General features: G+C 41.5%; 1 protein-coding gene across 1 annotated transcript; it reads left to right on the plus strand.

Moving 5' to 3' along the window:
• Positions 1-452: 452 nt before the first annotated feature.
• On the plus strand, positions 453-12,432 carry gal3st4 (galactose-3-O-sulfotransferase 4). The gene is made up of 4 exons (XM_044097898.1): positions 453-1,101; positions 4,885-5,001; positions 7,435-7,735; positions 9,326-12,432. Exons 1-4 carry the CDS (start codon positions 1,079-1,081, stop codon positions 10,421-10,423), a joined length of 1,539 nt encoding a protein of 512 aa, XP_043953833.1. The 5' UTR covers positions 453-1,078; the 3' UTR covers positions 10,424-12,432.
• The last annotated feature ends 2,572 nt before the right edge of the window (positions 12,433-15,004 follow it).

Consider the following 15,004-nt stretch of genomic DNA (forward strand, 5'->3'; position numbering starts at 1 on the left):
CCAAATGACTAAATAAAAAAAATGTGAACAAGGAATAAAATAAGCATTATACATTTTATACACTATTAGTGAAAAATTTTTAGGGCCAGCTAAGAAAAATTCTAATTATGATAATAAATGGTTGAAGCATTGTAGAGTAACTTTGCAATAATAAGACAATACAGCAGTAACAATATGAAAATTAAGTCAGACAAAAAATTATTGTAAAAAAAAAAAGGTAAAAAGAGGAATGTTGAGCTGTCTTGAACATGCTTTGCTATCATCTTACGAAGAAGGGAATAATTAATCTTTTAATACAACCGCGTTAAAGTACTATCAGTAGTACAGTGATCCAGCAGATGGGTGCTGGGGAAGCTTTGGCTTATTCTGCTTCAAATCCAGGGCGGGCACGGCTGACTGGGCGGGCCCATTCCGCCGGTGATCTGATGTGAGAGGCTGGGTTAATGTCACGTAAGAACCTCAAGGACTTCCCGAACTGGGCCCGTCAAATATCTCAGATCTCTATCTTAGCGTTTTTCTCATTAAAGCCATTTTTATCTTGTAGTTTTGCAACAGTCTTATTTTTTTTTATATATTTCGTCCTTATTTATTCTCAAAATATTATGACTTAAAAAAAAATCTCAGTCTGGCCGAGGGGAGTTCTCTTCCGCACATAAGATAATAACTGCAGAGTCCCGCTGTTTAAAATCTCCACTTACTCTTCAACATGTAGCCAACATTTACTCTTAATGTCTGAATAAATCGTAGCCACAGGATTCAGTGCAAAATCGCCTTGGTTAACCAAATACGTAAAGAGCGTTTTATTTTGATAACACCGGAAGTCGTCTGCTGTCTCCGGCATCTATTTCTCTGGCTGTCAGTCTTGGCCGGCGGCATATTAGGTTGCAGAGCTCCGTTTGCTCTCAAAGAGAGTTCCAGTGGTTTTGAGTGAGGACAGCGCGCTCCGGCTCCGTGTGGGTGAGCGGGCTTTGCTCCGATTCCATGGCCTGTACGGGCGGTGGACCAGCTGCAGCTGAACACTCCGAGATGCTCCGAGCTCTCCGCAGCTGCATAGTGACACCGGCCAGGGGACACAGCGATGTTTTTCAGACGGGGAGCCAGGTAACTGTAGTCCGGCCGCACACTGGCAGAAAGGCGGGGGAGGGATGGAGGAAGGGAGCATGTGAGGCTGAAAGCCGACCGGATCGGCGGCTTTTGGATGCAGTGATTGAGCCTGAGAGGAGTGGAGGGGGCGGCTGTGGTCGTGCAGAGGAGGAGGTGGGGGGATGGAGGAAAGAAGGAGGAGATGTGGATGGGGGTCTGGAAGGGCCCCTCACAGACAAAGAATTTTCTTCTGATATTCCTTCCATCTCATGGATCAGCTTCATGCAGATACAATCTGCCTGCGTGGGTGTGTGTGCGTTATTTAGAGGTGTGGTTAGCTATTGACTGATGGTGTCTGCTTGTATCATCATGGCTTCTGTTTATTGTGCCACCCAGCGAATGTGATGTTAGCACATCATGTTAGCTGTGTGTTCCGCGTGTCTGTGTGTGTGTGTGTGTGCGCGCGCGCGTGCTTGTGTGTCCCAGTGGGAGTGGGGGAAGAAAAACTTCAAGGCCAGACAGTCAGAGCTCCTGAGTCCTTTCAGTCTTTCAGTTTTCTTCTCACATCTTCACATTTCATGTGTATCTCAGCTGTTTTATTGAACAGAACTCTGTATGACTATATATATATATATATATATATATATATATATATATATATATATATATATATATATATATATATATACACACACTGAAATTAATCAAACTGTTACGTCTGATACCTGAAATCTGTTTAGTAAATTGATTTGAAAAGTTGACGAGCAGAATAGAAATGAATCCTTTGATTTAGTTAAAAATACTAAGGCTTTCTGAAGCTGATTATATTTTTTGTTGTTTTGTCTTCACTACTCTTCCAAGGCCTTCAGTAGCTCTTGTTGGCTGTTGCCTGATAAAACATGAATGCTTTCCTTTGGGATTTTATGGCTCATGCGGCTCTCCCATACTAAACCAGGAGTTGAACCGTCAACCTGTTATGTGCCTTGCGGATGAGCACGCGCCTTCCAAACGTGCCGCCCGTATACAGCACACGTCACACCAGACCACCACAGAGACCGCCACACCTTTCTGACAAATTTCGTAAAACGTACAAAATGTTTTCACTAATCAACTGGTATGTGGTCAGTATCAATTCATACAAAATTAATATCCAGTGAATGTCTAATAAGTCTAATAATGTCAAAAAAAAAAAAAAAAAAGCCAGTAATATCAGTTGTAGTCTTGCAGTTGGCGGGTTGTGAGTTTGATTCCAGCTTGTGCGAGGCACTTTGCTCCAGCCTGGCTGCCCGTGTGTGGGTTGGTGAATGACTGATTGTTCAGTGTGACCCCTGCTGTGAAAGTGTTTCTAGTGGTCAGTATCACTAGAAAAGTGTTGCATAGCATCAATCCACCTACAGGGAATCATCCAAAGTCCGTGACTCAATCCAATCAGCTGCATTTCCTTAGATAGAAAACACGTCATTTTAAGGACTAAACCGATTTAATCATCTGAATTTGTTCAGATAATTGGATTGAATTATTTGCACATTTCTGAGAATAATTCAGTATGTCAAAAATTGAACTTAAATCTGCAAAAGAAGTTTGTCAAGTGCATCAGTTTGAGTTTAAGCATCCAGTGGCTTCCAAAGCCTCTAGTCAACAGCAGAGAATGTAATGAATATCTGTCACATGTTTCAGACATAAACAGTACATGTTGCACATATCAATGACTTTTTGGTAGATTCTGTTTTATGAGAGGTTTTTGTGGTTAGGGTAAAACAGTGGTTGAGTACTTAAAGTACAGGAGAATATTTTTATTGGAGGCTTTGAACAGAATCTGTGATCCAAAGGAGACACTGGGAGACTTCAGTTTTACTATAATAAGTTGGATTAACTTTCACAACATGGAGATGAATGAATCCATAAGTTCTGCACAACCGCAGATGTCTGAAAATATCCTTATCGGTTGGTTCTCATTCTAAGGCATTTAGTTTAGATGGTGTGTGTGAAAACGATATCAGGCCATACATTGTGTTGCTGCTGTATACGCATGTCTGTATATGCAAAAATACTCGACATGACAAAACCACAGAGGCTGACAGATCACGACAAGCTGTGGCTTGTCAAGAAAACCAGACCTGCAGATTGTGCAAACACTCTGACTGAGGTCACCTGTTCAACTCACACACTGAGGAGGTCTTTGTCACGTACTGTGATAAAATGTTTGATTTTCAGTGTGTGTGTCCGTTCCAGAGTTTGTTAGAGCCACACATTCCTGCTGAGCGGATTCTCTCTGCAGCTAGTATTTGCATAGTGGTTTCCAAATGGCCTCTGCTTTCACTTTTTTCAAAGCAAGTAAATAAGGAAGTGCAGAAAGTAACGATGCCAGAGTTTTGCACTTTCTAACAGGTAAAGATCGCATAGTTTAAATTGTATTTTGAGATATTTTTTTGGACAGTTACTTAGACATTTTCTCTCTGCATGAGATCACCTGCAGAGAGAACATAAAGTTAAAAGCTGAAATAACATCGAATAATATAAAATTGGAGAGTAGTAGGAGACTTTAGCAGAGTCCGAGAAAGTGGTCATTATGTCCTCAAGCAGATTAAGCCGAAAGCAAGATAATTACTGAGATGACCCAAAAGCTTTATCGTCGTTGTTGTGTTATTGTGTAGTAATAATTTCAGCTTATAGTCCAGAAGCTGTGAGAATGTGGAGAGATAACAGTGAACGCGAGAGCAGCGGGGGGAGTGACACTATCGGGCGTGTAACAGGAGAATCAAACAGAGGCTGAATGAAAACAAAGACTTTTATGTCCTGGGAGGAGTGATTGTCAGGATTGGAGCTGGGAGTGTACTTCACTGACAGACAGGAAGAGAAAGACTGAACAAAATCCCAAAGGAAAAACAGAGAACAGGGGAGACTAAACCATTCCGACTTTTAAAGTCGTCATTATTTACCGAATGACACTTCATGACAACAGTCATAGACATTCATGAAGACTCATAACAGATGTTATGTCATATTTATGACAATGTCATGTCAGTCTTATGAACACTATAAAGTCTTATCATAATTTTTCTATTTACAGCTATCAAAAAGGATAAGCTTTCCAACAAAAATCAGTAAACAGTTCAGGTTCACAGACAAACAAGACTCGCTGCTATCAAACACACAACATGTCCGTCTGCTGCGTAGCTGTAGGCTGGTGAGGTGCCTTATTTTGGTCGTTATTTTGCTGGGAAAAGTTGGGTCTTGGTTATGTGGATGATGCAAAAATATTTTGGCTGACCCTGTTAAGTCACAAACATTTTTAGACCTTATCTAAATTCCTCAGATGTTCAAATTGCGCAAATCCCAGCTCTGCTAAGAGCGGGGAGACGGTGAGGAAGAAGTTGGACTGCTGGAGGCCTCGGTCACTGAGTCACAGTCAATGATCCTGCTTTTAAAGCTGACCTACTCAACATCAGTCTTCATGTTATAACCGATTTGTGTATTTCTCCAAAAACAAAAGCCTCTACTGTAGTGATGTAATGTGCAGGGGGAGTGGGGGTTGTCTCCTGATGGTGCGGGACTGTTTTCCTCCCAGTCATGATGCTTTTAGTCAGGCGTCTTCCATGACTCACTCCATTCTCCTCCCTCGCTTTGCCTCGTTGACCTCCCTCCAACTCACCCTCCTTCTTTTATCTCCTCTGTTTCTGTCTGTATCACAGATTTGTTTATCATCCATCCATCCATTTTCAGACCTTTTGTTAAGCCACAGTCTTTCTCTATTATAGTTTCGCTGATGATGCTATAACACTCTCCTCCTCCTCCTCTCAGGATGTTGCGGTGGCTGGTGTGTGGTCGGCTGGGACCAGTTTGGATGTGGAAAGCACTTCTGCTGTTTCTGGCCATTGCTTTTGCAGGTCAGCTCCTGGGAGTCATCTTCAACAAAAGGTATCTGACCTACTTCCATGTCTCTTATTTATCTCAGGTGTAATTGTTCAGTAAGTTTAGTTGAAGCACAGCTAAGCTTTTACACCATTAGAGCAGCTGGTACAGTCAAATTATGTGAATTCATTTATAAACAATTAGCAGAATCAGAATGTGCCAACAGATGTTAAATTATATAGAATTTAATGCATTCAAAACTGTGAACACAGTTAATCGCATTTTCTTTTACATGCATACAGAACCTTTGTTCTGCATGTTTCTGGTAGGCCCGTCAATCTGACGCACAACCAACATCCACAAACAGCAGAAATGGACAATAAAGTTGCCTCTCTTGGCCCACTTAGTGGTAATTTGCTATTCTAGCCTACAGTAGCATCTCAGTGCTAAACATGTAGCAGCAGCACAGACATGCACAGACATGCACAGTCCAGATTTCTAAATGAATGATCAGAAGTTCCTGAAAGTCTGGAAAGCTGAACGGATAGAATAGAACTATACAAAACAAAAACTATCTATGCTGTTGAGCTCGTATGTCCATTTTTTCCCAATAATTTAGCAGGAGAAATTGTTTTCGAATTGAAAATGTTGCTTATTTTGTCAATATATATTTTTTTCAGTTAAGATGACTTGATGAAAAACGTTAATCCAGTATGTTGGGAATAAATAATTTTGTTTTTTTTCTCCGTTTCTTTTATCTGCTTGCATGCTCGTATACACACACACACACACACACACGCACACACACACACACACGCACACACACACACACCCCAACACACACACACATAGTCCACACGCGTGCAAAGATAAGGTTAAAGGAAATGTCACACTAGGGAAGCTTAACTAGAGACAACCTAAAGCAACTGGAAACTGTTGTCGGGTGCCATTTTGTTGTGTTAGCCTGTAAGGGTTGCATGATAATGGACCAGCGCTGTACACTAGTTTTAATAAATGGAGTTCATAAATTCAACTCACTGACATGAAGAACCTAAATGGAGAAAGAATAATTCTCCACAAGTACCACCACTATTTTATTTACTAAAATGAAAAATAGGTGATCTTCTGGTTGTGCCTGACATTGTAGTGTACTGATTGGGTGAAATGCCTTTAAACCTTACAGATGAGCTTTAACAAGAAATCCGCTTGATGATAACACAGATAAAATGCCACCACGTTACTTATGTCACCGCACGTTGAGATTCACTAACAGGTTTTTTTCTTGGGGGGGGTTCGGTTCCATCGTACTTAACAACATTCGTTCTAAATTTAGCACTGAAAGACTATTGGATTTTTTGCCAACATAATTGAACAAAAGTTCACAAACTGCTGTTTAAAGAGGAGAAATGCATTCTAGTGTACTCCATTCCTTGTACCTAATTAGTGAAATGGCTTTTTGCTACGTTCTAAAAGTTCCACGCCTGAAGATGAGTTCTGACTGTCATTTAATAGGTTTAAGGTTAATATTTAATTTTTTGAATGTTTAAAATGTTTTAAAAATTGCATTTGATTTTTATTTTATTTTTTTTTAAATGGAGTCTGGAAAAATCTGGAATTCTGTGCAGCTCTGCTGTGAGCCAGTGATGCCAGAGTCACATGGTCTGAGAGCAGCGTACTGGCTGGTCTTATGACACAAGTCTTTGTTTCACAGTCCCAGTCATTGGAATGGCTGGAAAATTGTTAGTCATTAAAAAAAAAGAAAAAAAGACCTTGGTGGTTCTTCCAATCCGGTAACTGGTGCTCGATTCTAGACCTTTCTAATGTCTGTGGTTTTGCCATGTTTAAAACGACGCTCAGGAGCGGATTTGTTTGGTTTCATGTAGGTGAAGACCTTTCTGAAACCGATATTATTTTTTTAATGATGTGGCAGAGATGATTATTTTTATAAAGACCCGGCTACTTGTGTACAAGGCCTAGGCATGCGATTGTGGAATGTAGCAGTCCTTTATTCTGTAGAGTACAGATGCTTCAAATATGAACTTAAAATCACAATATGTGAAGCAGTCAGCTCAACAATCACCAGTCAACCATCAAACCCAGAATTCCCCAGCAGGTTTATGTTTGGTCAGATGATATGTTTTCCCCACAATTTGTCCAGAAATGATTTCATCTGGGTTTGATTCAGATCCAGATGAAATCATTGTTGGAATGCTGGGACATTCAACTTGTTTTCATATAGACAGAAAACATTTGATCCAAAGGCACACATTTTCAATAAACTCACATCTTGCTTCTGAGGAGTTTGATTACGTGGCACGCTGACATTAGCAGAGTGCCACATAGAATTGCTTTAAGTCTTCAGGTCGCACGTTAAAATCATTCAGACCAAAATTATGTAATGATTCATTTAATAAGGAAAAGCATGGAATTTAAAGAAACATTCTAAAGATGTCCTGCTCTCCTCATTCTTCCCTGACAAAATTCTTTCCCCTTCTCCAGCAATGTCCAGCCAGCCGCACGATCCATCTTTTCTTCCCCTGATGCTCAGGGGCCGTCTCTGGGTTCCTGTCAGCCCCACACTCACATCATGTTCCTGAAGACCCACAAGACGGCCAGCAGCACGGTGCTCAACATGCTGTACCGCTTCGGAGACGAGCACAGCCTCCGCTTCGCCTTGCCGCTGGGATACCAGCTGGGCTACCCGCTGCCCTTCAACGCTCACAGGGTCAAAGGCTACCGAGGTCCCAGAGCCATCGAGTTCCACATCATGGGGAATCACATGAGGTTTAATAAGCCGGAGGTGAGTTCTTCAGAGGAGCAGAAAACATGAGGACGATGTAGAATTTAGAATAAGAAATCTGCATGCCGGTTAGCTCTCTCTTTGAGAAACGATAAGGATGAAATAATGGAATCATCCTACAGAGCTTCTTAATATTTGCTGAACTTCTTGTGATAGCAGTGACTGCTTTGATATGTCAGCTCTACGGTTTCTTAGGAAGAGCCTCCTAACATATATCGTATTGTCTCTGCCAAGAAACGCTTGAACTGCCTCTGTGCTTCATGGTTGGTTGGGTCATCAAGACGGACGGATGTTCTCTGATTGATTATTGACAGTCATGTGTTCAGCGATGAACTGAACACATGACTGTCAATAATCAATCAACGCAGCTGCAGCTTAAACACTTTGGGGGCGAGTTCTCCATGAAAAACATCTGTAGAAAAAAAAAACTCCCAAAACAAACCAGATGTGACACAAGATTGTTTTAATACTCATATTCAGGTTTTTATAATATATCTAAAATAAATGAATGACAAAAGCAAATTATTTTGATTTCACTTTAAACCTTTATATAATGCCAGTCACAAGTTGTTGCCTCTTTTTCCGGTTCCTGGGGTCCTTTAGGTTTCAGCTTTATGGATCACAGATCTCTTTGCCAGATGTAGCTTTCTTATTGGATCATTTCTGCCCTACTGTAGGCTATGTGTTTGATCGCTGATGTGACAAATAATGGCTCTTTGTCCTGTACTGGAATATTTCAATAACGCAACTCTGAACTGTAGATGGCGGGTCAAAGAAAACAATAATCTGATCACTCACTATTACATATCATCACACTATTTGGGGATAAACACGCAAGACTTCCATAAGTTCCTCATTCTAACTGAAGTCTCTGCATGCTGCTCAGACTTCCTGTTCCAGACCCTGGAGCAGGAAGTGACTCTCGACGTCTGTCTGGTAACATGCAGACGGTCTCACCAACATGGACTTATATTTCTGTCATTTAGGTTTATTACTTTTGTTATGCTTTTTTCCAAAGTTCAAAGTGGGAACCATTTATATTTATCTTGAGGTTAATTGTATAAAACTCAGATACTCTAAAAGCTGCAGTATGTAACTTTGATTAAAAATCTGTTTTTTTTTTACACATTTATTCTATTAGTCTGTTCTGACAGTTAATTATGAGACAGATAATCTTTGAAAAAAAAAAATCGAGCTTTTCTCCCAGTTCTCCCAGTGCTAGCTAAAAACAACCAATCAGAGCCAGGAGGAGGGTCTCTGCTCCAGCTACAGCTTCTCCCCATTAGTAGAGCCTGTCCTGAATGCTAGACCCTCCTCCTGACCCTGATTGGCTGCTGCATTTCGATCTGTTCATAGATCATATGTCTCATAACAACAGACATGGTGACAGTTTTAACAAATGGGGAAAAAAAAAATAAAAAATCATTGTTAAAGTTTACATGCTGCAGCTCTGACCGACACATTTTTGTCTGATCGATCATACGGCTTTTCTTTTCAACATCATAAAAATGTTCTACTGCTTAGAGATGTCAGTCCATGAACTTCCAATCATGGCACCTTTTTATAGCCAAGGTTTGTTCTTGTTTTCAGGTGGAGAAGGTGATGCCTGCAGACACCTTCTACTTCTCTATCATCAGAGACCCAGTCGCTCTGGCTGAGTCTTCCTTCGCCTACTATAAAGAAGTGGCCCCGGCCTTCCGGAAAGCCAAAGGATTGGGGGAGTTTGCGGACGACCCTAAAAAATTTTACGACCCTCGTCTACGGAACAACCACTACGCCCGCAACCTGCTGTGGTTTGACTTTGGCCTTGACAACAACGCCAATTTCTCTTTGGCGCTGGCTCGGCTCGGAGAGGACATGATCCGGCGGACCTTCAAGCTCATCCTTGTCTCCGAGTACTTCGACCAGTCCATGATCCTGCTGAGACACGCCCTCTGCTGGCCACTGGATGCCGTCGTCTTCTTCAGCCTGAATGCTCGGCAGCAGAAGCCCAGTGGAGTGGCTGGGACCTGGGTGGGCAAAGCAGCAGCAGTGGCCGCTGGTGTTGGTGTTAGAGGCGGGCTTGTCCAAGCAAAGATGCCACCGAACCTTTCCTTAACGCCGGAGCAACGGGAGAAGCTTAGACAGTGGAATGCCTTTGATTGGTACCTATACAAAGCCTTCAACAAAACTTTCTGGGAGGAAATTGACAAGTTTGGTCATGCTCAGATGGAAAAAGAAGTCCGACTCCTCAGGATGCGTAGGGAAGACCTGGCCCGGGTGTGCCTCAGGGACGGGGGGAAGCCTGTGGAAGCTCATCGGATTCGGGACAAAAACATTAGACCATTCCAAAGTGGATTAGTTAAAATTCTGGGTTATGAGCTCCAGCCGGGGCTGGACAATGCCACTCGGATGTCGTGTCTGAGGATGATCAGGCCTGAGATCCAGTACAAGGACGTGTTGGATTCCAAGCAGTTCCCACAGTTCCACGCCGTCCCAGCTCAGCAACAGAGCCAGAGGCTGCTGGTGGCCGTTGGTGGGACCTTTATAAAACAAGAGCAACCCAGGAAAGGAATAAAAGAGACGGGAGGAGAAGCTGGAGCTGGAGGAAGGACTTTGGAGGAGGGAATGAAAGACTGGGATGGCAGCCGTTTAGTTAGGAACAACCAGACTTTGGTACGAGAGCATGAAAAAGGAAGGCTTAGATAGGAACCTGGAAACTTGAGATGACTTAGAAATGGACGAATACTAGTTTTGTTTACCTGTGTGAAAGCAAAAAGCTCTTCTTCTATTTTGACTTGTTTTCGTAAATACTGTTATAGCTGTAGTTAATGTGGTCATCTGATGTTCTAATAGCAGCAGTCAGTAGGGCTGGGTGGTGTTTGCTTTTGATCAAATTTAGCGTTCCTGTAAAATATATCCTGTATTACGGTCTGCCTGGAAAGACTGTTGGGCATTTTGAGATGATATGAATGAATGAATGAATGAATGAATGAATGAATGAATGAATGAATGAATGAATTACCATTCAACAGCCCATATTGATTTGTCATCACCTCACAAAACACATTCATTGGACATGTGAAGAAAAGTATTCATAACACTGACTCCTATAATTATTAGTCGGCTCTGCTTCTGTTCGCTCTTCTATGGTGTGCAGGTAATCAAAGCAGCAGTGTATTATTTTATAATGAAAATGCCATGAGATTTGGTTTGGTTAGCTAGAACACATGCTAACACTTTGGTCATGGAGTGAGTTGCAGATGATTTTATCATCACAGACTTGTTCTTGTCTGTGCATCTCTGCAGTTCATCTCTTAAAGGGACGGTTTGGGGGTTAAAGCAGCCAACCGATCTGCGCTCCAGAAAGGTCTGAAAATCAGCCACTGTTCTCTTTGCTCTGCTGTGAGAGACTGACTGAGGCCACGGCTTAATTTGGAGACATTATGGCTATATTTAGTGGCGTTTCAGATCCCTTTTAGCAGGTTTTTTTTTTTTTTTTTTTTAAAAACCAAACAGTGATTTATGTAGTTCCTGTATTATGGGAGACTTTGGAAACAACTGACAGTTTCAGTTATTAAAAAGGAACCAGCACCATAATCAGGTCAGGCTTTTTTAATGACTGGAAAACTGTAACTGGATGGTCAGGCTAACAGCCAATCAGAGGGGAGCCTAGACCAATCAGGTTACTACTTGCCAGACATTTTACAGTTGTTCAAGTAAAAACGGTTTAATTAGGAACATGGCTATTTAATTAGTTAGTTCAGTGGTAAAAGAAAGACACTTCAGAGGTTTATAAAACAGTGTTTCCATGAAGCACTCTAGAATCATGTTTGTTATTCCTTCAAGCTGTAAGCCTTTTACTGAATTTTAATAACTCCACAGAACCTCATTCTAGACATCAAAAGCAAAGCTCTGATTTTTGAGCTGAACTGGAGTTTCTTGGTGTTTAGTCCCTGCAGCTCAGATCTCCTTTAGCCATTCAGAGGTTCAGGCCTGTGGTTTATGCAAATGTTCCTAAACCTTTAAACCACACTTGTGTGGGATGTTTTGACATCATTTATAGTTATCATAAATCAATGACATTACTAAATATTTTTTTAAAATAACCATACACAGGAAACCCAGAACTGTATCTGAATGAGAAAGGAAAGTGTTTAAAAAAAATAAAAAATAAAATTCTACGTCGTCTTTGAATCTCTGGATTGAATTTTGAGCTTAGTGGGACGGTGGAACCTGAGTGGAACGATAAATTGACTTCTGTAGGCAATACGCTAATCACTCAGAACTACTCCACAGAACCCTGCGTTTAAGATATCTGATCTGTCCTTTTTAACTGCAGAATTCACAAATGATAAACTCTTCCTGTCCCACAGCAGGTATGATATGAAGAAGCTGCACAGCATGACTGCACAATAGTATGTAAAGTATAGTACTTTAACTTCCAATTTAACTGTTTAACTCCCATCCAAAGTGTTGTTCTGGTCATTTCTGAGTCAGTATTATTACATCACCACCCAGCCCTAGCAGGAATATCAAAAAGCTGTGTTCTGTCTATTTTCTTGTTTTTTTTACATGAACTTTTAAAATCTTGGTACTGCCTTTTGTTGTATAAGATAACTGGCACTAGAGCCTGTTTCCTGGTTGTAAGAGTTTTCATATTAAGCTTGATGTACCGGTAATGTGCAAGACTTTATAAAATATTCCCTCCCCTCTCATCAGCTTCCGAATAGTTTTTCTCCTCTTGTGCTGCAGGAGTAACTCCGACCCTGCATGGACGTTTGAAGGATTTCGCAGTTCTGTGCGACATCTGGCAGTGAGCTGCTAGCAGCTGCCCTGCATTCCTCCTTCTAAGCAATTATGGGGGGAAATTTTCTGCCATAATTCGAGAGCACAAAATGATTCGCAAGCGAGCAGAGAGGCTTGCGAGTGGAGATTTGATCTGAGCAGAGGGAAGTTTTGAGCGCGAGGACAAACGTTTGAGGAAGCACAGTGAATGTTTTGAAGAGAGCAGCGGTTTTGAGTACAAGCACTACAAGTTTTGAGAAGACGGACACGAACTGAAATCGTGTGCCCTCGAATTGTGGCAGAAAAATTCCCCCGTAAGCAATCAAATGTATTTACACAGTGCAGTAGGAACTAATTTAAACTCTAGGATTTTTGTGGACAAAGTTGCTTATTTAAATATAAGACCCAAAAGTAAGGAAAATAAAAATTCTGGAAATGTGATATTCCAAGACTCCGCCTCCACACGTTTCCTCTAGACTAGCGACAGCAGCAACCAGTAAACACCCGGTGGAGCTGCGTGTCTGCTGAGCTCATCATACAAACTCATAACAACGGACTTAAACGGCATCAATGGGTGGCCTGGAGAAGAATCGTCATGACGTCGTGGATGGAGGTGGAGAGTCAGGAACAGTGGGAGGTTCTTAAAGAGACGGACCGATTTATACAGCTACGATGCAAAGTCAAACTTACATTTCATTTTAATTGTTTTTCAGATATACATAATTTTCATAACAACTGACCAGACCTCTGCCTCAAGGACAGGGACGGAGAGAGATACTGAGCTAAGGAAAAACGGCCACTGAAATCTGTTTTAGTTCATCAGTCGGTGCTGGATAACGTGGATTCTGCTAGTCAGGTCAGCAGGACGAACCTTTGTCCTGCTGAGCTTCTAACGTTTCTGAGTAACATGACAGGAAAAACAATCCACGGCTCATGTTTCTGATTAGAGCTGCTTGATAGCCTGCCGGGGTCTGGTTGTATTGTCATTGTATCCAATGATAATACTAACTCTAACACTGTACCTCATTCTTCCACTGCCTGCTATAAACTTGTACTGGTACAATTACGGTATAAACCCACACCTGAAGGTTGCATAGAAAATTATATGAAAAAAGTTGAAATAAATGACTGCAGCTTCTAGCTTGTATTTAGATCGTTGTGGAGAAATGTGTTCCCTAAAGATAATTATTTTAGAGTTTTACAGCAAAGATGCCACAGAAAGTCAGGCATTTTCAACTGGAGCACACATGATTTAAAACCAGTGATGAGTTCAAGCTGTCCCCAGTTCTGTTCTGTTCTGTTTTGTTCTGCTCTGTTCTGTTCTGCTCTGTTCTGTTCTGTTCTGCTCTGTTCTGTTGAACAGGCCAGTCCTCTCCTCTCAGAGCTCGGCTGCTCTGCCCCGGACTGCCAGGCTACCAGCTCAGCAACTTCCTCCCTGCAACAATTTTCAACTTTTCATTCTTTGATCACAGAAATCCTTAAACTTGATCACTGACTGGAACAAACAACACCCCCCCCCCCCCCACGCCCCTCCCCCATAAAATAAAAACTTTATAAAAATGTTTAGAAGATGTAGAGAAGTTTACTGTGAATAAGTCGGCAGCTCCATTTTTTATTTTAAGCTTGTTGAGTGCTGATGTTGTGCATCACTTTTTCTGAACACATTTGGGTTCGGTGGTCAGCAGAGGAAGTTGTTACGCATGAACAACTGATGCAGTTTCATCTGTGTTGCGGTGCAGAAAAGCACCATGGCAAGTACAGGAAACCCAGAAAAGTAGCTGCATACAACTCAGACTCCCAGCTACAGAAACACAACTCATCACACACAACACGTTTTGCTGCTTGACTTTTCCTCACAGCCTTTTAGAACAACTGTTTTAAATGATCCTTTTAAAGAAGCAGTGTGGAAGAAACCAGGCGCTCTCTGGGTCAGACTGTCTTCTCTTTTTTTTTTTTTTGTCTAGCTGATGACATTTTGCTCCGCTTCACAGATGGGGCTGAATTATCTGATTTCAGCTCTGCCTTTGAATGTCAGTAGAGTACAGTTCAAACTGCAGCTGTCCTGTGCAGAGTAAAGGTCTAGCTTCTTCTGCACCCACTCACTTTTGAATGTGTTCTAAGTGACTGAGCTTACAGAAATCCAAGTCTGGGTAATTTGGACTGGGCTTGTAAGGTGAGAAGGATCAAAGAAATCTCTACTCTTCATTTAGAGCATGTGTGTCAAACCTAAGGAATGTCGGCCAAATCCGGCAAGTTATTTATCGCTTTTTTAAGTGGCACTCTGGACTCTTGACTAAATATCATGTTGTCAATCAAATCAATGCAGTTTTGATGAGCAAAAAGCTAATCAGAGGTGAGTGAATGCAGCAGAGAGAGAGAGAGAGTTGGCAGACAGAGACGCATCAAAAGGAGAAAAGAAACCTGAACCTAAAATAAAGAGTAAACACAAATCAAAAAATAATCTAAGAGAAAAAAATTCAAAACTTAAACAGTGAGAATAAA

This window comes from Gambusia affinis, linkage group LG18 (genome assembly GCF_019740435.1).
Source record: "Gambusia affinis linkage group LG18, SWU_Gaff_1.0, whole genome shotgun sequence".
NCBI lineage: Eukaryota > Metazoa > Chordata > Actinopteri > Cyprinodontiformes > Poeciliidae > Gambusia > Gambusia affinis.